The 26,652-nt window shown below is 43.6% G+C and overlaps 1 protein-coding gene across 1 annotated transcript; it reads right to left on the reverse strand.

Annotated features, from left to right (window-relative positions):
- Positions 1-6,449: 6,449 nt before the first annotated feature.
- EXOSC7 (exosome component 7) lies at positions 6,450-25,760 on the reverse strand (the record flags this gene model as incomplete). The annotated part of the gene is made up of 7 exons (XM_010161763.1): positions 6,450-6,596; positions 9,670-9,825; positions 10,732-10,855; positions 14,861-14,931; positions 19,911-20,076; positions 24,901-24,995; positions 25,659-25,760. Coding segments are annotated over 7 exons (819 nt in total), but the record flags the coding sequence as incomplete, so codon positions are not given.
- Between the last annotated feature and the right edge of the window lie 892 nt (positions 25,761-26,652).

Here is a 26,652-nt window from a genome sequence, read left to right on the forward strand (position 1 = left end):
CCCATTACCCTGGTGCCCCCTTCCGAAAGGGGGGGGGCACCAGGGGATAAGAGAGTGATAGCTAATTGATGCTCATGAGAAGTAGAGACACTATAATTATGCCAAGAAACCACGTTTTTCATCCCTGATTTCTTAAATCTGTGCAATTACAGATTTTACTTCCCAGTAAAGGCACTTTACTGCCTAGTTTCAAGCAGAGTATCCTGGTCAGAGAGGGACCTGCTCCGGCTAGCTACAAGGAAACTGCTTTGAGGTGAAAAAGGAGGGCAGAAGATCCTATACTTATGGCAACTGTCCCAGGGCCACAGGGAAGCAGTCGGAGAAGTTTACGTGGCTTTGGGAAACGCAGTTAAGTAGGCTGCAATGCTGAATTTGGAAGGCTTTCAGTTAGCAAAACAGCGGCTGGAATAAGCCCACAAAGGAAGCTGGATGCTCCTGGCAAAGGTGCAGACGTGTGACTCCATGCCCAGCTAGGCGAGGAAGCGGGCAGCGAGATCAGAGGCTGTTTTGATTTGGCTCCTAGGAAACGAGCGGGTATCGCCAAGCCAAGGAATGAGGCAGCGCCGCCGCACAATGGCTGGAAAGTGGAAGGGTGGACTCGGTAACAGTATTCACACGGTTATTATCGAGATCAGCAACTACCAGACGTGACTTTTCAAGGTTTAGCAGCTCAAAGGCCGGCCACCACAATGCCCAGTGATGCTTACTCCTTGCCTGCAGCCCCCTGCCAGCTCCCCGCTGGCGCTGAGAGCAGGAGCGCGAAGGGGACACCCAGCAGCATCTTTACGCGCGGGGTGGTGCAGCTCGGTGGCCTGATGCGGGGCTGGGGCAGCACCCCGGGTTTCCTACCCCTGCCACCTTGGCCCCATCCATGCCACTGGGGTGAGAGCCGCACCTCAGCAGCACCCACAGTAATCGCCGGGAGGAATGGGAGAGAAACAGCGGAGGACGGCAAAAAAGCATGCTGCGACAGAAGAAAATCTCTGGTATTAATTAGCCGCTGCCCAAAGTAGTGCTGGCATCGTTCCTGATTTCCACCAGCACAAACAACATCAGAACAGGTTAAAATGGAAGGAGCCGAATCTAGGGATCATTGTTTTTAAGGCCAATCAAGAAGAAATCCGGTAACAGTTCAGGAAAGGGTGGTTTTCATAAGGACAATGATGGGGAAAACCAAGGAGTCAGCACTTTGCCAAAACATTATCCCCAGCACCAACCTTAGGAAATTGGCCGTGAGCCTAAGGAGGGAGCCTTCCCATCACATCCCATGGCAAGCACGGCTCACATCCCTACCCCAGGTTCACCAAGGGTCACAGAACAACCTGTGCTAAAGGAGATCCTCGGGCCTTAAACAGGACCCAAACGCAGAGAACTTGGAGTTCAAGTGCTACAAGCTGCTGAAAATCCTCCCGTTTCCAAAAGGGGCTGCACCGAAGGAATCACCCTCCCTTCTGTGTGGAGCGTGCGGCTGCTGTGGGATGGGGGTAAATGCGGCTTTCTTCTCTTTGCTTTTCTGCCCGTCATCAGCATCCCAAAGTCCAACCAGGCAAAGGAGAACTGTAGCCAAGTGTCTAAATCTAACACCCAAACTCTGGAGAAACTCCCAACTGTAGGTTTGCAGAGCAGGCTGCACGGAAGTGCCTGTCTCGGCACCAGCTCAGGTGAGGTCACTGCTGAAATTAAATCGCTATTTTGGGACTGGTAAGACGGTGGTTCTGCCAGCTTGTGATCTCCTTGAATGCCGTTCTCACCTTTGAGCAATTGCTCTGCTTCCCTATGGCTGTGGATGCTGAATTAGGGATTGTAAGACAATTTCAATGTCAGCCTCACGAATTCCTTTTTTGAGATTGGAGAAAAGCTTGCGCGATCAGACGGCAGGAAGGCGGCAATCCGTGCCCTTGAAAAGCCTCTTCGGATTGGTCGCTCGCAGGGAAAGAAGGGAGGTAGGACTTAAATCATGACTTTTCCACCCACAGGTCTCCAAGCCCAGAAATACCAAACCTTAGTGTTTGCCAAAACACAGCGCTAACAGGTAGTGAGGGAGCTCCTCTGGAAGGCAGGGCCTGCAGGCTGGCAGCTCTGAGCCCCTCCGACGCCTGAGCACAACTGGCTCAGCTTGCGGCGCCTGCCATGCCAGCTGGGCGGAGAACGGCCTCTGTATGTCACACAGCGTCCGAGGTTTCATCTCCTTTTTCCCCTCCAAAGGCATTAGCTAAATGGCTGCAGCGACCGTGGCCATCTCGTCTAAATCAGGGAGATCGAGTCTGATGTACAAACGGTGCGACGTGAAAACTCCAGCGTGCCTGCGCTGCTGATGTGACCCTAATCTTGAGAACTGGAAAGCAAAAGAGCTGTTCGCAGAGCTCAAAAGATAACCACAGCCTTATTAAGAAGCATTCCAGGCGATGAAATTGAGGTCGAAACCATCACCAGGGAGTCGCCAACAGCAGCATGTTGTCTTGCAGAACAGCAAAAAGGCCTTTGTTAAAAGCTAGCTGGAAACGCGGCTGATCCACGGAGAAACGGAGGCACCGCCGTCTCTCTGTGGGGAGGTGGGTACCAACGTGCCCTGCTCTGGCTGAGCGATACCACTGGGAGCCCCGGACTTCACCAAAGGAAAAGGAGTGAGAGACCAAGCATTTAGAGCACCAGCCTGAGAGCAGCCCCTGCACCGGCCTCTGCCAGGCACAGCCAACGGGAATAGCTGCCTCACACCGGCAGGGAGCACGAACGGGCAGCAGCGTACCAGGAGACGAGGGGTTGGGGAGCAGGGAGGAATAGCACAGAGGCTGACAGCTGAGGAGCTTTGGTCCCAGTTGCAGACCTGCTCCTGCACTTTGCTTAAGTGTGTGTAAAGAAACGGCGGGACCAAGGCTCTGGACAAGGACTGGAGCGCTCCGGCTTCAGCAGTCACAGAGTCACTTTGTCCCTCTCTTTAGGTCTCAGTGGTTGCTTACTACAGGCAAAGTAATCCAGTGCCACAGCAGGGCTGGAGAACATCCGGCTGCTGAGGAGGGCAGGGGCATCTGCAATTTAAAAGAAAAGCTGGAGGAGGCAGTCCTGGCAGAAGGTGGTAAATCCCAGTTAATTCCTATTTACAGAGAAAAGGCAGAAACTCCATATTATCTACATCAGATCAAGGCGCTGAGACCCTCAGAGAGAGACTTGCACACTCCAGTGCCATGGGAGCCACGAGCAGGCTCCGGCTCACACCAGCTTGTCTCCACAACAGGCTGCGCTGAACCAAGTTGTCATAAAGCCCGACTGCCGGCGGCATAGCCCCTTCTCCTCCCTGTCGCCTCAAGCCCTGCCCCGAGGGCAGAACAAGCTCCCCCTGCCCTCCCCAAACCATGCCGCTGCAGTGCTGGAAGGCCACTGCAGCTGCGAACCGCTGGCTGACAGGACCCCCGGGCTTGGAGAATCTGCTGTGCGTCACCCTGAGCCTCAGCACAGATCCGGAGGAACGCGAGGAGCAAACCAGCCGGGATCACTGACCTGCAGCCCCCTCCTGCTTCACGGGACCGTCCCTGCCAAAGAGACCTTTAAGCTGGGATACCAGGGGGAAGTACAAACGAAACAAAGAAAAAAACCCCGAGTAAATTGCAGCTGGGTGCTTTTTAGGCAACACAAGTAGAAACCCAGCAGGAGTTGCTAGACTCCTCATCTCCAGTACACAGCTTTCAGCCTCGCGACACTCCCAGCAGAAGCAATTAATTTCTGGGACAAACAGAGCTATCCCGCTCTGCAGATGTTTCCTCTTAGTTCTACTGGACTTGAGTCAATGAAAACGTGGCAATATCTGCACAGCAACACATGGAACTTTCCACCAGCCCAGATGGGAACAGGAGCAGTCTCAGTTGATGTCTCTATTAAAAAAATCTAACTGCTATTTTTGTTTGGGATGGAAGGGAGGGGTTAAAGAGAGCTAAGAAAACAGAAATGGGCAGCATAGCCCTGAGCATGCCTGAGAACTACAGTCTCAAAGATTTCTTGGCAGATGTTCTATCAACTGGGAGAGCTGTAGGCCCTTTTATCCCTGTCAGAGTTTTGTTTTTCCATCTGGGATACGAGCTGGTAGCAGCAAACCTCCAGGGGCAGCTGAGACCAACCAGCAGCTGTGTAATACTTTTGGCTGGGCTCATTATTTATATCTCAGGGGTAGAAGCAGCCCCAGTATGAACAGGGGTCGCATTCCACCCCATCGCTTTTCCATGCCAACAGACGGGAGGTAGTGAGTATGGGAGGAATAGGACCCCTCAAAGACCCCACCAGTTCATTCTGTGCCTGCATACACGCCTACAGAAGACCTGGGGGGAGAACACGTGCACTTAGAGGAGGCACTGCAGATACTTGCACCATGTTAATTTACGGTGACACTCTCAGGAGGGGCTTGGTACCAAGTATTTGGTGCCTGAGGTAGCCATTTTTGTACATACAGCAGCTCCACGGGTTTCCCTGTGCTGGCAGCAGACACTCAGGTACCAAGAGTTTGTTTTTTAGGTATCTTGAGCACTCAGCCAAGATTTCAGATGGGCTAAGCATCCTTAGTAGGAAGCAGAGAAGGAATGCACATATATTCGTCTCCACAGACGCGTCAGTTAACATGCTTGCCACAGAGTGAGGTTTCTCTCCACCCCGCTCTCCTAACCATCAATTTAGAATTAAAGGGATCTGGAGAAGGGACAAGAAGCATCTTAAATGATGTAACTTGCCAAACGCTTGGAGATCCTTCAGCTGGAAGGCTATGTAGAAATACACTATTATTACCACGTCAGAAAGTTCACCCTGGAAGTAACTCTGGGCAGCTTTTTGGTACCCAACCACAAATCTGTAATAAACCAGACAAGAGCTATTCATGGAACAGCTGTGGTTTAAGGCTTGCAATCTCCACTTCGATTAACCGTTTAACAACACATGACTAAACAAAAACTGGTTGTGCTAAGTCTGAAGTACTGTAAATAGTTTTTCTCTATTTTTTCTTTCTTTCTACACTCTTGCAAGTAGCTTTGCACAGCAAGGAACAGATCACAGCTACCGTAAAGCTGATGTCACGTTAGTCTTCGCCTCACAGAGAATAACCGTACCGGAGCGATTAAAGATGACACATACAACCACTGTCACTTCTTGCCTACATTACTGCATGGAACTGTCATCACCTACCCAACCCGTTACTTAAGGCGCTGAAGAAAATCCCACCTCTTCAAAACAGACACCTTGGGCAAATTTTGTGGGTCTATTATTTATTTATTTACTTAACCTGCTTGCTTGTTATAGTAAGTGGCTACACATATCTGAAATACACAGCAGTCTTGCAGTTAACTTGGGTAATTACATGAGTGAGCTCTAGGAAAAGGGCTGAAGAGATTTGGGGACCTTTCGTACACCCTCTGTTTTAATGTGACCATGATAATTAGTTGGAGCTGTTGTATTTTTCATCTTCTATTTACAGCTCTCCTTCAGCAAAAGCCTCCCTTTCTCCCCACCAGAGATGTTCCAGTCAAGAAAATGTTCTTAATCTGATATTAGGAAATTAAACCAGGAAATTCAGAAACTGCTGCTTGAGTTAAGAGCTAAATGATTCCTGCATTATTGTAGTAACTTCAGCCATCATGTTTGTTCAAAAAGAGCCTTCTAACACTTGCGGCTGAAATATCAACTTCTTGAAAAATCCACTTCTTCCATCTGCTGTCTCTTCCTATCCTGCCAAATAACCAGCTCTTACTCTTTGCTGGGCCAGGCAACTGATGCAGGGAGGGAATCCACTGCTTTGAAGACCTGGCGATAGAACCAATTGCATACCCTACCTGCCATGCTCTGTCTTTCCCTGCAAAGCATCATTACCGACAGCCACTACGCTTTTCCAGCTGAATTATCACACTCTTACAACCCCTTCTCCGTAGCCACCATGAGAGGTTTTGGCTAGGTTACTATTGTATCCATTGGCAACGGGGTTAGGCAGAGTTCTAGTGAGCAAAGAAATCTTGGTTAAAATACAAACTGGAACTTGGGACCACGTTCTATTTACAGTAAAGTCTACCCACATTTTATTCACAGAAGAGTAAGATAATTTGAAGGAAGACTTCCACCAAGTACTGTTCTCATCTGGCCGGTGAACAAAAGAACAGATTTCACCAGGCCCAAAACCCGCCCTGTGCCACAACGAGGACAACCCCACATACGCTCTGTGACACAGCGGCTGGCCTGCAGGAGTGGAACACACGCAAACACAACCAAGTGGAACCTACCCCAGTCACTCACGCACTTCCCAGCTAATTCCATCACTTGCTGCTGGTGCGCTTCCTAGGTGCCGACAGTTATCCATATGGAAAGCATCTCAAATTTGCTCATTTGCATTTAACTGTAGCTTTCTTTAAAAAGCCTCTTAGACAGAAGGATAAAGTTACTGGAACAAAAAAAATACGCTTTTTCTATATACAAACCGACAAGATTGTACAATCAGTTAAAAACAGTTTTGAACATTTAATAAAACCTCATCCTAGAAATCCAACTTTCTGCCGCGAGGCTCCCAAACTCTCTTCTTCATCCAAAGTCTTCTGAAGGGCTTTGTGCAATGACTTGCCTACTCTTTTTCCAGTCTGCAATGCAAAGAAAGCAAAAAAATTCTGAGACATATGCTTATTAACAGGAAGACAACTCTCACAGAACACTTACTTTTGACAAATATTCTCCCTTTAATGATTAATATACACCAGCTGGTATAATAAAAATGGTTTTAATTAAGAAAAATAACAGTGGTGGAAGTTTCACTTGCATTTGATTAAGTTCTGGAAAAATGTACATATAAAGGCAGTGCTCCCATTCATCAGAGAAGCATTCCGTGATCATTAACACCACATCTGTGCACTACTGATCACCCAAGAATATAAATTAAATTCACATCAGGCACAGCACACATTCAAATCAGCCAGCACACGCAATATGAAGCGATACGCCAGAGGCCAGGAGACACCTGAGCAGCAAAGCTGCCTGCTAATACCAAGTTCAGTCAACTCTCCTGAATGTGCTCAGAATCAGCAGAGCGAATTTAGACCAGCTCAAGGCCCTGTCATGAGGCCAGAGAAGCCCAAAACGCACACTGACTGCATCACCAAATCAGATCATTCTGGTGTGTAATTCTGCACTGTCCAAGGACCTTAAAGGAGTTAATAGAAAGTTTTCTTGGCAGAAAAATTCCAGCAGTGGAAAACCACCAGGATTAGCTCCAATACCAGCCTCTACTCTTGCCACATACACAACTGTCGTGTGGAAGCTGCAGGACAGGGAAACATTGGGCAATGCTGAAATAAAGATCTTAAGGCAGTGGTGCCTGTTAGAGCTTTCCCAGGGTTTCTCTACATAACCCGATATACCGATTCCATACGGAGATGAAGAGAGCCCACTTGTCCCTAAAGAGCCAAAGACAGATTGTATGCAATAGCATTTACTAGCTCCTGATCTACGCAACGCAGCCTAGGCCTGCTGTACAGCTGACCACAAAGTTCTCTTTCCCCTGCTGATGACAACTGCTGACATCGCGGGCGCACACACCCTGAGGTGAGGTATGTCCCAATCAAAGCGCCAGGTGACAGAATATGGCCCACGGTACCAAAGGAAATCTGAGAAGAGCTTTGATGTGGCGGGGTAGCTGCCAATCCGAGGCACTAGGGCTCATGCTAAAGAAAGGGGAGCACACACAAGAATTGGTGCAGCTCTGCACTGGGATGGTCTGGAGCCCTGAGGGGTGGCACACTTCGCGTGTTCTTCTCCTCAAACATAGGCCAACATCACTCACACCAGGTCAAACGGAATGGGAACTTAGCAGAGCTTTGGTGTTGACAAAACGCACAACACTTGCCATCTTACTCCTGCTTGATTCTCTTACGGACCAGATTATAAACTCAGTAAAAAGAGCCTAATGCTGGCAGCTTCCCAAAACCTTCCCATGAAGCGGCCTTCCTAAGACACATGTCCCAGGAACATCTGCTCTCTACCCGGCAGGGAAAGCTGAACATGCACTCCGACCTGCAGCCAAATCGTTAGCAAACGGAGGTGTCAAGCAAGGGTTATGCAGCTCCTCCACTGGACATTCCCAGGCCTTTTGTTTTTCTTGGCATCCTAAGCAGGCTGCAGAGTTTGAGGCAGCGCCAAGCACATAATCTCTGACCTCTCAGAAAACAACTTGGTTTCTTCTGATGAGCTTTATCCCTCACTCCTTCAAACTGCTCACTCCCCAAGAGGGAAGACTTCTTTCGAAGCACGTGAGAGACAGCACAACTCACTGGGTGATCAGCTGAAGCTTTTAACACCTTGCACCAACAAGTTCACTAAAGCTCTTAAGCAGAGCAGGACAGTCTGACCATTTCCCATGGTGACCTTCCATTCGTATCTCTAATTAGCGTTTAGATGCCTATTACACGATCCCAAGCACGGCCTTTGTGGGTAGGCTAGGCAATCAGAGAATTGTGCAGAAGTTCATTTCCTATTTAGGGCTCAATGTAGAGCAAAACTGGCGATCAAACTAGAGGCTGTGACCAAAGCTTTGGGCAGATACTTTGCATGGAGCCCAGCTTCTACCATGAACCTGCATCTGACTTAAGCACCCATCTCTTTGTAACAGCCCTAGGCCAAAAACCTCAAGTTTTCTGTGGCATATAGTTAGAACTGGATTCAAAATCCATCAAGGAAGACACATCAGATCTCCATAGGAAGTCTAGTTTCTTGAGGATGCCAGATTATAGGTAACACCTCTCTACCCAGATAAGGGGGGTAAGCGACACCTCTGAATGCAGATCAAAAGCCCGGGGGTACCACCAGGATTAGCACTCTGGATTGACATCATGATACGGTGAAGTGCCATATATACTCCGCATGTCATTTCTACTCGAAACCAACTGTTTTCAAACTTGGCTTCAATTTCTGCATTCCTTGCTACAGCCATGCTGAAATTAGGTCTGGATCTCTAGGAAAAAGAGCCAGTTTGAAGCATTTCATTTTCATTTTGACTCCAAGTTCAATATTCATTTCTGTCTCATGCTCAAGGCCAAGCCCAAGCACGAGAACTTATACCGTAAAACAGATTTAAGAAGAGCCTGAAGAAAGCTTTTAAAATGGAATTCTATGGATGTGAACAACCTTCAGATACTAGCATTTTCATAGAGTAGGGGCAAATCACAAACCCAATAAAGGAGCAAAGAGAAACAACAGTGAAATGAGAACAGTAGCTCACCACAAAACAGATGAATTGTGCTAGAAGGGAACACCACGCGCTAGCAATTCAAAGTACCATCTCTACTTCTATAGGGTCTTTACCATGTTAGAAGGTTTGCTCTTTCAGTCTTTAAGGCAAACAATGAGAAGGGGAGGGCACAAGTTCTTTAAAAATACTCTCAAAGTTTATCAACTTAAGCTTTGCAGTCTGACAGCTGTGAAGTTCCTGACTGAAACAAAATGTGAGCACCACACATTTCAAGCATCCCGAAGTTCTAGATAACATCCATTCACGTTAGATTCTGTTTGCAAGGAACTGCCTGTGACATTCAGCAAGTCCCTTGTGCACCTAATAAAAGCATCAAGATCTCTGCTCTTCAAGTCCTTACTGCAGCTTTTCATATACCCAAGTTCCAGTTCATCCAGTATCACCCAAGACAGTAACTGCTCAAAATTCCTTACCTCCATCATTTCAAAAATAGTCTCAGGATCCAGGCTCCCTTTCCCCAGTTTCTTCATAGAAGTGAGGTTGCCTTTACTGGTCACAGAAACAAGCAGGCTGGCCAAAGAACAGGCTTCTTCCTGACGGGTGGCATCCACCACATGCCGGTATCCAATCTACAAGTTAGTGACAAAAGGGCATATTAGTGACAAAAGGGGGTATCTGCACTCATCTAAGCACTTTATGAAGATGTTAAACTCTGAGTGGTAGCTCTGTTCGTCATCAACAGCCCCCATCCTAATACCACATGGCCTCTGGCACTGGTCACAGACTGACTTGACAGCACAGTACTTAAACAGCCTCTGACCCCAAACGGTGCGCGGATTCGTAACAGAGGTGAGATTAGCACGTCACTATTTTATAGTGTTTTCCTCTCCGATCATCCTTTCATCTCTATGAAACTACATATTCTCCTTTCTCCCCCACGAGCCTGAGGTGAGCCCTCACTTCCGTGACGACCTTTCTACAATTTATGCGACTTCCTTAAAAGAAGCGTCGGACAAACCTTCAGGTAACGGAGCAAATCACTAGCTCCTGCAACGGAAAATGCAGCATCCAGCAAATGAACTGTGTTAGCTGTGTGCTCCATATGGAAGAGGAAAACCTGTTTGAAAGTATCGCACCCATGAAAACGGGGTTCTGTTCCCAGCAACACATACTTGTCGTGTAACCGCCGATCACACAACCTCTGCGCCTCCCCACAACGACCATCTGTTTAACACCCTCAAGTACCTGCTGCTCTGGATGTTGAGCCAGGAGTCGACTAAAAAGAATAAACAACTCCTCTGCATGCAAGAAGATGCATTTTAAGAATGCATCAAGTAGAAACCTGCAAGTCAGAAGTGGGAAAAAACCTCTTATTCAGTCAAAATCCTTTTTAATTAGGAGGCCGAAGATGAACAAATATATACAGGGCGGACCGTTTCTGTAGCACATTTTATCTCTAGGGAAATATAAATGGCAAGTGAAGTTAACAGAAACAGAAATCTCAAGGCAGAGGGTGAGAAATCTGTCAGGCTTACTCTGCTTAGCGTGACGATGCAGGGCACATTATCCACATTAAGTCGAATACAATCATAAGGGTCATCAGACAGCTCGATCTCTTTAGTGCCTTCTTCATCCTCCAGAACACGCACTTTGGGTATTCTGTGGAAGCAAAAGGTGCAAAATCATTGCCAGACAGCTGTCGTACAGTCTCGACTCCAGGAAGTGCCCTTTCTTCTAAATGAGGCTAAATGTTTAGAAAAAAGATCCAGAACTTTATCAAAGTATTAACAACTCACCCACTGACACCAGGAAGAAAACACTGTGGGAAGTGTGGGAAGATATTTAGGATAACATCATTATATTCACATCATGTAAACTGTTAAGACTTTGAACTGGTTTTCACACTAATACATGGGGAGGGATTCTTTTGGAATTTGCACAAATCAGTTCTGAGCAATTCTTTGTACGTCTGCCTGGAAGTACAGGAGAGAAATTACCAAGACTGAATTCTTTCGCACTGTGGTTCCCAACCTTGCAGACAACGGTAACGCTGGCAGAATTGCAGCAGTCCCATTACTTGGCAAAGCTGAGGCATCAGTAGCAAATACAAGTAGCAAAGCTTTCTGGAAAGAATGACATTAAGGAGTCTTGGGGTAAAGGGAAAAGACGACATTAGTAAAATCCTTTCTCTTTAGCAAGATGGGAAGATTGGGAAGATACTCTCATTCTTTAATCAGCCAGAGGACTCTACTGTTCCAAGGACAGAACACTTAAAACACTTCCAGGGATGGGGCATCCACAGCTTCTCTGGGCAACCTGTTCCAGTGCCTCATCAACACCCTCTCCGGGAAGAATTTTTTCCTTCTATCTAATCTAAATCTGCACTCTTTCAATTTAAAGTACTGACTGAGAGCCTTTGCTTTACTGGCCAGCAAGACCCCCACACAGCTCAATCCTACTACTCTCACTTTTACACATTTGCACTTGAAAACATGAACTACTTCAAGACTCCCTAGAAAGCTGACTTAGTAACCACAATCTGGTTTTCTATTAGTACTTTTCAGTAGCGTTGTTTTATAACTGGACTCTGGAGATTACATTCTTTTATGCATTCTGTACCAAATCTCTTTTAAAAGAGGAGGAGATAGGGAGTGATTTAGTGAACGCCTACGCAAAGTGGTTTTTGTTGTTCCCTGGAAAAGTATTTTAGTTATTTGTGGCTAAGAGTCCTAGAGGCAAGCACTTCACAACAGCTAACCCTGCTCGGTCAGAACAAACTCCCTACAAGAACACTGGCCTGAGCTGAGCTAAAACTAAAACTTTCAGTAAGCAGAACAACTGCGATGCGTCCTTTTTCCTGAAATGCTTTGGAACTCATTGGAAATGCATCAAACCTACTTTCAAGTTGAAAACAATCCATTAGATATTGATGGGATAAAGTCACAAGGTGACTAACCCTCATGCCACCCAGGACAATGGACAACAGTGGACAGCTGGTTAACACAAGCATCGCAGTCGCATAGAAAATGGGTATATACACACGAAAACCAGGCAAAGCGAGCGCAGCACAAAGCATTTCCAGAGAACTGGAGGATTTCCTCTCCCGGCTTGTGAGATTTACCTTAAGAATTGGCTGTTTATTTTGCAATTTTTATTTTTCTATTTTGAGTCCCGCAACTAATGAGGGCAGAAATCTGTACGGCAGGACTTAGTCACGTAAGGAACGATGCTCTTTTCTGTGCCCTGCAGACCCAGATTTCCCAACTGCAGAACCAGTTCTACCCTTGCGGGCACGCATCGCTTCTGCCTCTAGCGTGCTGCCCAGCAATAAACCACATCATCTGCCAGGACACTGCGTTAAGAACTCGGTAGCTTCTGTGACTTGCCTACTTTCTGCCACCTCAGTTGCAAGCAGGAACATTCCACAGGATCCGGTTTACTGCTAAGTCCTGACACGGTAGCTACTTGCACATTGTGCAATATCTACCTCCACCATGGATAAATCCGGCCTTAAGCACCTTGGAGTCGCAGTTAAGCAGAAAGTTTGATATCTGCTATCTTTTGCATATGATCTTGATACAGTTTTTAGAACACTATGAACAATACCAAATTCTGAGGAGTAAATATTTCCCCTAAAAGAGTCATATTGTAATTGCTCCATGCCTGAAGGGGATGAGTCAGGTCAGACTTACAAAGGATTTAAATCCTGTAATTATTGTGCAACGTTCCTTAAGTCTGATTTACTTAGCCCTAAAGAAAAATGTGTCTGTAGGTATTATAATATATTATAATATAGATAACCTTTCTCTAAGTGTTTTTATAATGACGAAGCTGACATTTTCAAATGCTTATCTGAGTATCTAAAAATTTGTAGCTTCAAAGAAAATACAGCAGCTTGAAGTCCCCGCTCTTGGTTCCATGGCTGCAGCCAAGGCTGACCAAGATCTGAAAACACTTATAACAAAAACCTGGTTGTAAACAGATTATGAAAGACAAGTAAGACTCAAGGAGGGGCACAGATGTCAAGCAAAGTTCAGGACACTTAATCTGAAGTGATCTTCAAACTGCCATCTTGTCTTGTTTGGACAATAATATTTTACGGAGATTGGGCAGCTGCTCTAAACAACCTTGTGTCAATCCAAAGAAAATTTAGTAGGTACCAAGGGAAAGGGAGAGGAACAGTGAATGAGGACAATGGGTTTTCACTTGGAATTTCATCTCCTGACTTTCTGAGCTCGCAGGAGATTAGACATACTAGCATTCCCTGCCCAAAGCAATAGACAGGATTTTCAGAGATCAAAACCCAACAGGCTCGGCATTATGTCATACTGTACCACATTTTGATTTGAAATCTGACATCCACATGACCGTGGATGCTTGCCCACAGACTAAAGATAATATGGAGGGTGCAGAAGAATAAAAACAAAGCAGAATCATGAAAACAATTATACCCTGCATGTCACCCATGTTCCCAAAGCAACAGATTTTCTTTCATTTATTAATTTATCTAAGTTACTTTTTATATTATCTCTCTTCATTCAGAACTAGGATTCTGGTTGAAATAAGAAAAAAAAAAAAAGACCTAGTTATCTTCTAAATAAAGTACGTGCCTCGGATCTGCAAAACAACTCACACGGGAGCAACTGTTTAACTATGACTTTTGCATCCTGGAAGCTCACGCACAGGGATGCAGGCATTTCTTCCCTTTTCTAGTGTACTGTCGACTCTTTGTCAGCCATTACATTTGCGACAGTATTTCTTCATGCTACAAAAACAATCTACTGTTAAAAGTTACTGTTGAGAACTTGATTAACATGGGAGATTTCTCACCAATATACACAAGTTGTAATCTCAGACGGGTTCTTCCCTTACCCCTTTTAAAGTGTTTATAACCTGATAAACTGCCTGTCATCAAAACCATATTTTCCTCTTCTTGCACGTACTTTTTCAGCTCTAGTATTGTGCACTGATTCCCTGATGAATAAGCCAGAACTATACCTGTAACTTTAGCAGATGTCTAACTTACATCTGAAAGACAATTTGAGATCCCCCTTTAAAACATTTATGCCTCTAAAAGTCTAACTTTTGGACCTCTTACAGCTACTTTTGCTACCTAAGTTTTTTAGCAAAGCCATTCACTAGTTTCTTTCTCAAGGGTGCTACAAAACTCTCTTCTCCCTTTCATCTATAGATAAAGATGATAAAGGCATTAGAAAAAATATTATTGAATGTTATCATTAAAGCACACTCAGAGCACTTGCATCATTCATTCTACTACACTTTGTTCTTCCATTCCTCGAATTAAAATGCATTAAAAATTCTTTTAAAGACTTGCCCCTCCCCACTATCTCTCACCACTGTATTTTCCTCCTAGTTTTAAAAAGAAATCTAGGATAACAGTTAATGAGAAAGAACAACAGAAGTGGTAGATCAGGGCTAGTTACAAATCAGTAGTCACACTGACAGAGGGCTTCATATTAGAAGCATCACATATCAATAAATACTTCTTACTTTAAACCCACAAGGTATCAACACAACGGCCTCCAACTATCTGCAACAAAACAATATGGTCAAGAGCCATAAAAAACGCTCAGCTCACAGACAGTACTTCTTTTCCATTTCCCATGCCACTTCCACTCACACGAAATGAGATCTGTGCTTTACCTTGTGTTAAAGAGAGCTGCTTTCACTGCGATAGAGACTGCATCAAAGAGGTTCCCACCACATTCCAATAACTGGGGAGGAAAAAGAAGAATCTTTTTTAAAAGAAAATCAGTCTAGCGCCTTTAAACCAAGCTTTGTTTTACTTAAACCTACTCAAAAAGGTACAAAATTAGGAACCAGAACATATTTTTAAAAAACAAAGTTGTCTTTAAAGCCTATCTATGAAAAGAAACAACAGATAGGAAATAAAAATTTCAGCTAACTGTATTATACATACAAAATAGAAGAGTTAACACACTTTGTAATAAAATCAACGATAAAATTTAATAATAGAAGCTGAAATGAAACTACCGCTGTTCTTACGGTTCTTGTGCTAAGGCTGTGAACTATGACCATAACACTTTCTATTAAGTCACCACATTCATTCTTTAACGTTAAATCAAGCCAATCCATTTTCTACCCTTTATTTCAAAGGGGAGTCTTTTTTAAGTATCAGCTGGACAAACCCAACTGGCAGAATTGTTTTCAAAAAAGCAACACAAATTTCACACCAGAACACAGTACGAAAAGCTAGCTATCGAAGGCAGAGTTATAAAGGCACATCGCGAGTTATTCTCTATTCTTTATGGAAAAGGAAACATCAGCAGGTTTGTCTGGTAGCTGGAAAAGATCTAGGGAAACCCTGATGTCAAAGTCTACTTGCTGGTAACACTACCATTTGAATGACATTGTGTGGAGGGAGGCTAGCTTAGCTTCTTCCCATGAACATCAGGAGAAGAACAAAGAGAAGAGCACTGCACACTAGATAACACGGCAGGGCTCCCGTGACCACTAACACCTTCTGTAGGCTGACAGACAACGCAGAGACGTATTGGGCCACAGCCTAGTGTCAGTTCTCTGACAAGCTCTGCTCTCAGCTGCCAGCACTGTTCTGCGAACACACACACACCCCAGGAAGCATCTAAAACTACTGCAGCGAGAACCTACGGATGCTTCTCCATCACATCAATCGATGCTGCACGACGAGAGCCAAACAAGTTTTGCAACACCGACTGCATTGATTGCTCTTCAAAATCTATTTAAGAATGAGATGAACTCCTGCACTGGGAGCAAATCATAAATCAGGTATTCTGGAAAGACAGTTTGTTTTTATGAAGACAGACTGAACTGTGTAAAAAGAATGACAAAAAGTTGGGATAGAAAGCTAAATACGAAAGTGATCAGATTATTTGTTGGCAAACAGCTGCTGGATACAGAGAGGTTAACGTGTCACTTTCAGTCACTATTGGATTTTACTGGGTAACACAATAAGCCCCACATTATCTTTCTTACTGAGACACAATAATGGGACGTGCCCGTACTGCTGCTAGGCTTATGTTCAGGCTGCTATTCCAAAGCCTGATATGTATTACAGCAGCACCTACAGGCCAGGAACCCAGCCTGAGTCAAGGATGCTACGGCAATTCCTCCAAAAAGAAATGAACAGTCTCCTCAGCTGCAGCACCTTGTACTGAGATTCACCCCATCTCATCTTATTTTAAGGACTAAGAAAGTCTGCACAACTGTGAGTTGTGGGAAGCAAAGGAATCTTCAGAAAAGACTGCTTTTAATTTACTGATAGGCAAATGAAAGAGTTATCGGGGGGGGGAGGAAAAAAAAAAAAAAAGAGAAAAAATTCTAGACCTTGCCTTATTCAACAACGTTTTTCATAGAATCGCAGAACGGTTTGGGTTGGAAGGGACCTTACAGACCATCCAGTTCCAACTCCCCTGCCATGGGCAGGGACACCTTCCACTAGACCAGGTTGCTCAAAGCCTCATCCAGCCTGGCCTTGAACACTTCCAGGGATGGGGCATCCACAGCTTCTCTGGGCAACCTGTGCCAGTGCCTCACCACCCTCTCCGGGAAGAACTTTTTCCTGATACCTAATCTAAACCTCCTCACTTCCAATTTAAACCTGTTACCCCTTGTCCTGTCACTACGGGCCCTTGTAAAAAGTCCCCCCCAGCTTCCTTGTAGCCCCTTCAGGCACTGGAAGGTGCTATAAGGTCTCCCCGGAGCCTGCTCTTCTCCAGGCTGAACAAGCCCAACTCTCTCAGCCTGTCCCCATAGCAGAGGGGCTCCAGCCCTCGGAGCATCTTCATGGCCTCCTCTGGACTCACTCCAACTGGTCCCTGTCCTTCTGTTGAGGACCCCAGAGCTGGACACAGCATTCCAGGTGGGGTCTCACAAGAGCAGAGTAGAGGGGCAGAATCCCCTCCCTCGACCTGCTGGCCACAATTCTCCTGATACAGCCCAGGATACAGTTGGCTTTCTGGGCTGCCAGCGCACACTGCCGGCTCAAACTAGGGAAGAATAGAAGAGGTGAGGAAACCCTCCGAGGGGTGCTCAGCAGTGAACTGCTAAAATTTCAACAGAACACACTGCACCCTCCCCAACACACAACATCCTGTGGTTGGACAGGGAATGAAAAGCGATTGCACACCGATTCTCCTTGCTCAGCACGGCAGAAGGATGGAGCAAATTATGTGAAGAAGGCTATAGACGTATCAAAACCACCCTCACACACATCTAAAAGCTTATTTCTGACATCAGTGACACAGAAGGGGAGATTTAGGGAAACACAGAAAGGGTGACAAGAGGCTCATAGTTTTGCAGGACTTCGTATCTCCACATTCACGAGCTACTCTTTGGAAGGGGCATGCCTTCTAGTATTAAGAAAGTATGTGTGTATTTTGAAAGGTCAAGGAATATATTCTTGACCTTTGACACATATCTGTCTGTGTCCATATGTCTGCATCTTTTTGGTGTGTATAGTTGAAGTTATTTTCTCTCCGTTCTGACTGTACACAATCATAGCACCTCCCAAGTACCCACAGCACTAGAAAATATTTGAGATGTTTTTAGTCGATAAGTTGCATAACTATGGAAAATACACTGTTTTCTCTTTTAAGGTTGTGTATCTCAAATTCTGTTTGTGCCCAGGAGCTGGATAGAGATGCTTCGATCAAGCGTGCATGGCTACATTACACAGCAATGGAGCATCTCCGGGTTCATAACATTCCTTCTGGGTTTTCTGTCTTGCAGAACAAGAGACTTGAAAACAAGCACCTTCCCACCTGACCATGATGGTCCAGTATTTTCAGGCTTACAACAGATTTAAGGCTTATTTTCCCTCCGACTTAACTATGTCACACAAACACCACTGTGAACAATTTCCAGGAATTCTGAAGGAAAATACAATCTGAAGAACTCTCGATATGCACTGTTACTATATTTATAGTCTGCCTGCCTCAAATGATGAGCCACATGACTTGTACCTGACATTAGCTCAAGTGTCACACTTCCACCACAGGCTATTAAAACAGAATTCTATAGGCATGGTTCAGCAAGGGCAGCTTCAGGAAAATCTGTAGGTATCAAGCACATACATTAAACTATCACATGTGATACACGTCTTCTATTTAGAAAAGGAAATATTACAAATACCTCAAAAATGTGGAAATACAGAGGCCTGGAGTGAGGCAAAAAAAGGGGGTGAGGGGGGGACAGGGGACAGAGTAAGAGGCAAATGTTAACAGTATCATGTTCTAATGGCTCACACAGAAAATGCCTGCAGAATAATATGACATTGAAAAGACTCCTCAAGTTTACAGTCTTAATAATGAACCTACAACAGATTCTTTACTGGCACTGCAAACAAAATGTAAAATTCATCACATAACCTAGGTCCTGACATTCGTAATTCTGATCCAAACAGCAGCATAAAAATACCAAAGCTGGTTCTCGCTGTAGCTGTGGAAAAACAGCAAATTTGTCCAGGAAGAATCAACTAGTAACCAGCTATGCCTCATACAAAAGCTATATTGAACCACTTCCACAGCAGTCAGCTTTATAAAAATCTTTGTTTATGCAGTGTTTATGCAATGTTAAGTAGTACATTGCTTAAATAAGCACAGCATTTAATATTCTGTACCTCTGCTTGTAATTACCTAGGAACTAAAGGCCCCACTGTGGTTTCTCAGCACAAACACTTCATTCTCTATTAAACTATGCCAAGCTCCAACGAGCTGGTGAGTAGGACTGTTAAAGCACTCACATTTGATCATTCTGTATGCGGACTAAGTCACAGTATGTACCATATCTACTGTAATTGGGCTACCGCTACTGCTTTTTAAACACCTAGTACACTAATTTTCCCATTTATTTAGGTCTTAATCTAAATGCTCCTGTTTTGTTTAACAGGACCCTGTATTTAATTTTTCATGAACATTTTGCAAATCATTTCATTGACATTAATGGATTCCTGTGAGTAAGAACCTTCAACGTATTTTCAGTTAGAAATTTGACAAACAGAAACTCAAATTTGGACCGATAAGAACTAGAAATAATGCTCAGGAGAGGCAGAGTTGCAGACTTCTATTAAATTCCCAGGACAGAGCACTTTAAATACAGCATAGTTTGGGAACTGAGCTGCTTGCATGCACAAGATTTAGAGTCATAAAATTCAGTTTCCACTTCTTAATGGGAACAAATAACTCAGTTTCTCTTCTACATTGAATACAGACACTTTAATCAGAAAGTGCCTAGGCCAAACATAACTTTTGCCAGAAAAGTTTCTATTTAACTTTACCGAATTAGTATTGATAACACTGCAAAGACAGGACAGACAGTTACATACATCCTTGCTAACTTACATTCATTAGAACGATACATTTGCTGTTATATCTAGCTGGGGAAAAAAGCTCAGCCTTCTTTAATGGCAATTTCCTTGCTAGCATAAGATAATGGATTTTTCTCTGGGACAGCGTTGGAGTATTCAGTGTTTTATTAGCTCTGCAGTGGAGCAGCGGCACCGAGTAGAAAAAGAGCAAGCTGGAAGTAGCAATTAACTATTATAGGCAGATTCACAAGAAAGTGGCCACCCATGTGAAGCACTGTATCACATTCTAAGAAGCCTTTTTTTTATATGGAAATGCACCTGGTTACGCTAAGACAGCCAGTGCCTTGAGAAACCTCCTTGAATCTTAGTTTTCATTTCCTTACTTACCAATATATCAACATAGAGAACCCAGCAGTGGTCTCTGGGATTAATACAAAGTGATTTCAAGTCTACACTGCTCTCGCTGCTAAATACTCTGTAGAGTGTATTTGCTATCTCTGCGCCAAGTTCTTCTCCTCCCCGGCCTTCAAGTTCAGGTATAGCGTTTGCAGAACTAGATAAAGAAAGAAAAAAATACATTCACTTCTGAAGCAGTCAATACCCAAAGAATATTCCTTAAATATAAAGCGTTAGAAATACCTAAGGATTTATTTGTACAACAATAAGCATCCTATCTGTAAAGAAATTATTTCCATTTTGCATAAGAAAGTGTTCTGATGCAGATAATACACCTACATTTTGCTACAAACTCCGATACTAATTAAATTCCACTACTATCTTCAGTTCCCAAGTTACAAGATGGTGAATTCTCTCAGGGATTATTTCTTAAGCACTCTCATCTTCTATCACCTCAACCCTTTCAAAAAAGCGGGAGAAAGCTGCACTAAGTTCAGAACAGCTAACAAGACAGGCTGTTAGAGCTGAATGTTAAATTAATAAGAGAAGAGAGTGGCTAAGAAGAGAAAGACAGTTGACAAATAGAATACGCTCTTCTTTGTAAAGTGACACGAGTGCCTGACCTTAATTGGTAATTTCTTTACTGAGCTTACTCTCCACTATCAAGCCACTTACAGACAGCAGCTCATTATTTTCAGCAACTGCAGCCTGTGGAGAGCAGCAACTAAAGAACATTTCTTCCAGAAGCATCTGACAAAAGCGCGTGGTCTTCCCTTCCCCGATTCCAACATAACAAACTTTGTTTATGAGCAGGCATGCAGGAAAGTCCTTGGGTGCTGAGGCCTTGTATGCAGCTAAGAACAACATTCTAACAATAAAAGAAAACCGGTCTACAAAAAGACCCCACAACCCCAAACAAACAAACAAAAGCCCCACCTACAAGTCACAATGAAAGAGAGCAGAAATCTCCAAAGATGCGCATACAGCAAAATAACAAACGGCGTATTCTGAACAAAACCTCTGATTTACAGAGAGGGCAAGAGCATTCTCAAGCAGGGGACCTGTGGCACACACTGAGCAGCTTGCTTTTAAATAAACTGGTCAGCACTCCCCCAGATTAATTTCTCATTACAGAGCACAGGAAAGGATGTGGTTCCACAGAGGCAGTTTCAGTATGTACAAAATCTACAATAGCAAAGCCTCATATTCTCCTGACTGGGCACATGCCAGTGCCAATTTCTCATGTATGTTTTGTGTTCCTATGATGATAACAAACTCTCAGCTCTTCCAACAGGAATACAAACATGCTGCAGAAACCCAAGTCTTGTTTCACCTTTAAAAAACGACCAACTAAAGATCCACATTAGCTCGGCATGACTTAAACCATCAAGTGAGCTGTATCAAGCAGACTGCAGACTATAAGCTACATGTGGTTACCTATTCTTATTCTTACCTGTAAGAATTACAGTAATTCTCCCAACCTGTTCTTTTGCAGAACTGATGGAAACTCAGAATGCCAGGAAAAGCTACTGGATTCTATAGAATTTATTTGCTGCTTTTAGAAACAGACAGCACTACACATGCTTTAAAAAAATAAATTACTGCCGATCAAGCACTGACACATGCTTCTAGACTACTTCTGCCACAGGAATAAGCACTGCAAGTGTGACACACATTATTCACAATCATGTTAATGTTAGACATCAACTTCATAGGATAGGACCATATCCAAAAATAATTTAATCGTGGAAATATGCTGTAATAACTGTATGGTAAATACTGCCACCTAATGCTTACAGACTATGGCAGTAATTCACACTGGGTAAAATTTGAAAAGGGGTTGTCTAGCACACTAGTAAGAGAAAATGCCAAAAAGCTTGGTTTACGGAGCACAGAAAGAATTTAGTAGTGGCCAGGTGGAGCACAAAATTTCTACTCCCAAACAGAATGTAATTTTAAAGACTTTCAATACTACTTCAGTGTCACATTGCATAACAATCAAGACTCCTCCCAAAGCATAAAGATGCTCCTACCACAGACCTCTACTGAATTTCAAAACCCCTGCTGTTACTAGTCAAAGCCTTTTTCTCACAGTAGTTAAGTACTCCTTCCCACCCATTGCTCAGGCCATTAATACACTATAATCGACAATGTAAACACTTGTAAGAGAGAAAACCATTAACAAAACAAAAGCTTACAGCGCTAAGCTTCCTTACACAGAGGGCTTCCCTTAAGGCCGTGTTTACTTCAGGCTACCAATAACAGATTTCTGTTCTTGCACCAAACACAATCACTTAAAACAAGAAGGCAGATTCATTGTTTTAGAACCAGCAGTAAGTTAACCACCTCACTAATACTCCACTCTTGCAGAAAGCAGACAGAAGACATCCCATTCATGACACACCTAGACTGCCAAGGCAGTCCCAGAAATGGATAGACCTGAATTCAGGTCCAGATGCTACTGTGTTAACATGATTACAATGGCATTCAAGCTCATGACCCTACGAAGAACTGGGATAACAAGGGTCTGGATTTAGTCCAGTCAAACTGGTAACTCTACCAACACGGATTTACTGATTCAGGTCTACGCCTGGTCAGGCACTGTCACCACACTTCCCATCCAAAAGAACACCTGTTCGTACGGTTTGGAAACGTTTTACTCAACCATCAGATGGCGTTTCTCTCTGAAAACTGAGCTCAGTGCCATCCAGTATACACAGTTCATCTTTAACGGAGGAAGCACCCCAAAAAAAGAAAGAAGTAAATGCAAAGAACAGCTGCCATGATAATGGGTTTGTGGTAGGGGAGAGAGGGGGAGGAAAGGTTTCTTTCTGAAGTCACCATTTAAGTGATACCTTCAGTCACTGCCGTGAAATTTCTTTTAAGTTAGTATTTTCTAAAAATACTAACAAATGTTTGTTAACTTAATGTTTGTTAATTAGTTTGTAACTGATGTTCACAAAACACAATGGAACAATATCTGAGGATCACCTAACACCACGCTGATGTGGCTGTTCTGCCATACTGTCAGAATGAAGAGAAAAGGAATTCTGGGGCAGAGAATTATATACAGGATCCAGCAAGTGATTATTTGCAGTAGTACAAGAAACCATGAAAGTTTCAGGAAATAAGCATTTTTAGATAGCAAACACTGCAGCCTGAGTTTTTATTATTAAACAATATCAAAGCCACGTAGAACATCCAGGAACTTCACCAGGAAATGCAGCGTATCAAACTACGCTCAGTTAGCACCACCCAGTGGCAGCCTGGAAAAGCATCAGAGTACTGACAGCATCTCACTTCCCTTTACAGAGAACATGCTGCCTCCACTTCACATTTTGTCTTCTGGATCTTTCCAAAGGCTGGAGGTGACCTTTCCCTGGCAGCACAAGCATGCAAGAAATGACTACCCTTCTCTAAAATGTAGGCTTTTGGTCTGTGTTGTCACAGGAAGTCAGGATTACCTGTTTCTAGAACTGACGAGATCCATCTTGCACAATATTGATGCACATCTCCCTCTCATCTTCTTATGAAGCAGAGATTAACAGTTAGAAAATACAACCTAACATTAAATTAATGAAGTTTCTCTAACATTTATTTACATATGAAAGAAGTGTCATGAACTTCAACATCCCACAGACCACTTGTTTTAGTAAAGAAATGTCCCTGCTCTCAAGCGACTTTCTTCATATGGAAACCACCAGAACAAAGCGGCTACTATTTAGGCTATTTCATACATGAGTTTTATAAAGCAGTCGAGCTCAGACCCCCTCTGACAGCAAGACCACGTTTGAGAAGATCATCTTCCTGCCTGATATTTTTTGAACAGTAATCACAGACAAACCATTAGTTCATAGGTGAGTCCTTCCCTCTACAAATCTTGTTTCCACAGTTAACTAGTACATCGTGATGTACAGAGGCAGTCTGAGATGAGGCTGCATAATGTGAGGGAGACACAAACGTTAAGGCAGATACAGCCAGCTAGGTCAGAAGATTATCAGATACCCACTCAGCAGCTCTCATACCTTAGCTTTACTCACTGTATATTGTTTTAATGTCACCATAGCAACTGTGTTTGGTTTTAATAATAATAAAAAGAAAGGTCACGTGCAAAACAGTCACCCTGACAATGCCAAGGCCTTTATGAGAGGTTCCCAAAGCACATTATTTCATAAAGAACAGTTTTAGGAAGTCTGCAAGACACGGATACTGCAGTTTCAGACAGCAGACAGACCAGAATAACACTGAGATGTCACTATGCTATCTCAGAGCAACCTGAAAACAAGAGCTCTCAGTTTTCCTCTAGCTTTCTTCATAGCTCAAACACTCTGAAGACAGTAAGGCTAAACAACAGTCCACTTGTAGCACAAAGCCAAGGAATATGATGAAAAACAAACACTATCTTAGTTAACGCAATACTAATTAACCCATCAATACGGTAACTCAGTTTTCTAATCATCTTTTGCAAGTGATGTTCACAGTGAGGGGGTTTTTTGTTTTTTACAGATATGAGCTGTACAAAACATACTTCAAATCTTCCCCACTGCTTTCACAGACAAAGTGAGCAAACCTTTAAGTACAGTTAAAGTACAGTCTGTATCAGTTGATTCTTTTCTTCCAAAATATTTAATTTTTGAAAGAGATTTTCTCTATCATTGTAAAAAAGACAACTGAAATTGTAGTCATGAAGTCATGTTAAATACATGTGTAATTGAATCATTACTCTTTTCCAGCTGCAGTGCTGTGCAATTTGGGACTGCATGCATTCTTTAACTCCTATTGTTTTGCTTATTTTGGGTCTGCAGAGCCAGCAGAAAGTTTCTGGACATGCACCACTACTGAAACAGTAAAATAACTTGTTTCTGTTACTCAGACCCTTACAGGAGGTTAGTGGAATGAAGGTATAAACTTCAGAAGAATGGTAAGATTAGTCATTTGTTCCAAATATTAGATTTATTTCCTTCTCTTCTAGTATACTAACCAGTCAACAAAGAATTCCAGGTAACCTTCATCTGGTTTCTCTAACTTCGGTGTTCCCATTTCAGCTTTCACACCTACCAAGATATCAGTGTGTCCCTGTCAAAACACAAACATATCACACAACTGGAATTACAGTCACAGAGGAAGCTGTTTAATTTAAATGCTTACAGTAAGTTGACATTTCTACCTTTCAGTTATCTGCACGTTCTGTCAGAGCAAACAACATTAGTGGTTTTTTTTTTTTAAAAGAAGACAGGCTTTAGAAGGACACCATTAAGCCTAAGAAGATTCTTCAAATAATTATCATACCTATTACTTTAGGTTAAAAAGGCACTCTTCAGGTCTACGGCTTCTATCAATTTGGTTCTGCAAACAGGTACTTCTACAGAACCCTTATAATACTGCACAGCATATTTATCTTCTTCACAGTCAACACATTCCAGAAGTAATTTTGCTTCACTCTGAAGGAACAGAATTACTGTTTTCCAGACATTAGGCACAACAGCGATTTCAGTTTTCAAGAAACATTAGATTCGTTTGGATTGAAGGCTGTCCAGGTGCTTCCCAGTAAATCTAACTCAAGCAGGTTAAGGCAGCCTGAATGAATTATGTAACCCGTCACTATTTCCTTCACCCAGTTCCAATCAGTGCTATGCACACAAAAACCCACCTGCAAATAGCGGCAACTTCTCTTAAAACTCATCAAATAAACCAAAAATTTCATCAGCAAGGTACACAATCCCAAAGAAATTTACCCACCAGCTTTACTCTTGCAGACCCACTTGTGTTTGACACAACATCTGTTTCTACTTCCGCACATCTGTAGTCCTCACAGCCACGACCGTCTACGCGAAGGTCCTCCTAAGTACGACAATCAACACACTGTGCTTAAGAGAATCAATAATGAGAAGTAAGAAAAAAAAAGTGAAATAAAGAATCTTTGGGTTTAAGGTTTCCTTTTCCTATGCCAAACACAGCAGTAAAAAGGACATAAAAGCAACAGCTCGTAATTTCATCACTTACTTTCACTTAAGAGTACAACAGAACAAACTGTACTTTTCCATATACCTAGAGCTTGCAATAACCTCTCTGCAGGCAGGCGTGAACTCCTACACTAAGTCCCTCTAACTCCAAAAGAAAGCTTCAGACTGCAAAAGTGTAAAGGTCTCAGCTTTAAAAGGTACTTTACCTAACAGAACTCGGGTCTTTCTTGGGATACTCAAGTTCTGTACTTTTACATATCTAATCAGGACCCAGCAGACAAAAATAATCCACCAGCCTTACAAATGCCTGTTTGCATTTCAGAAATGATATTATGCACCCTCAGATGCTATACAGCTCATCCCCATAAAAGTAGTTTTCTCTGCAGAAAGTAGATTCCTGTTATCTCTGGCATTTCTTCCCACGCCTCCTTCACTCTTCCTCCTCGGTCCACACACCGTTCCTCAGCTTAGTGACAGACTAAAACTAGGCAATGTCGAAAACTTGAGAAAGAGCAAAAGAAGACAGGGGAAAAAAGGGAAGACCGGGAATAAAAAAAACCAAATCCACGTCCTGTCGTCAGCCTGGTTCCTGGTCTGATACTCTGACCTCAGTGTGCCTGGATGATCATTACCCCAGGGATTTCCCCCAGATACCATGGGAAAGCTCCTCCCACCTCCCCAGCACACGCTGTAACTCGTTCCTACCCCACATCTGCTCACCAGGAGCACGCCCGGAAGGGCCCTGCCCCACGCCTCACGGGGTAACGCTG

The sequence above is a fragment of the Eurypyga helias genome, unplaced genomic scaffold (genome assembly GCF_000690775.1).
Source record: "Eurypyga helias isolate BGI_N326 unplaced genomic scaffold, ASM69077v1 scaffold43001, whole genome shotgun sequence".
Lineage (NCBI taxonomy): Eukaryota > Metazoa > Chordata > Aves > Eurypygiformes > Eurypygidae > Eurypyga > Eurypyga helias.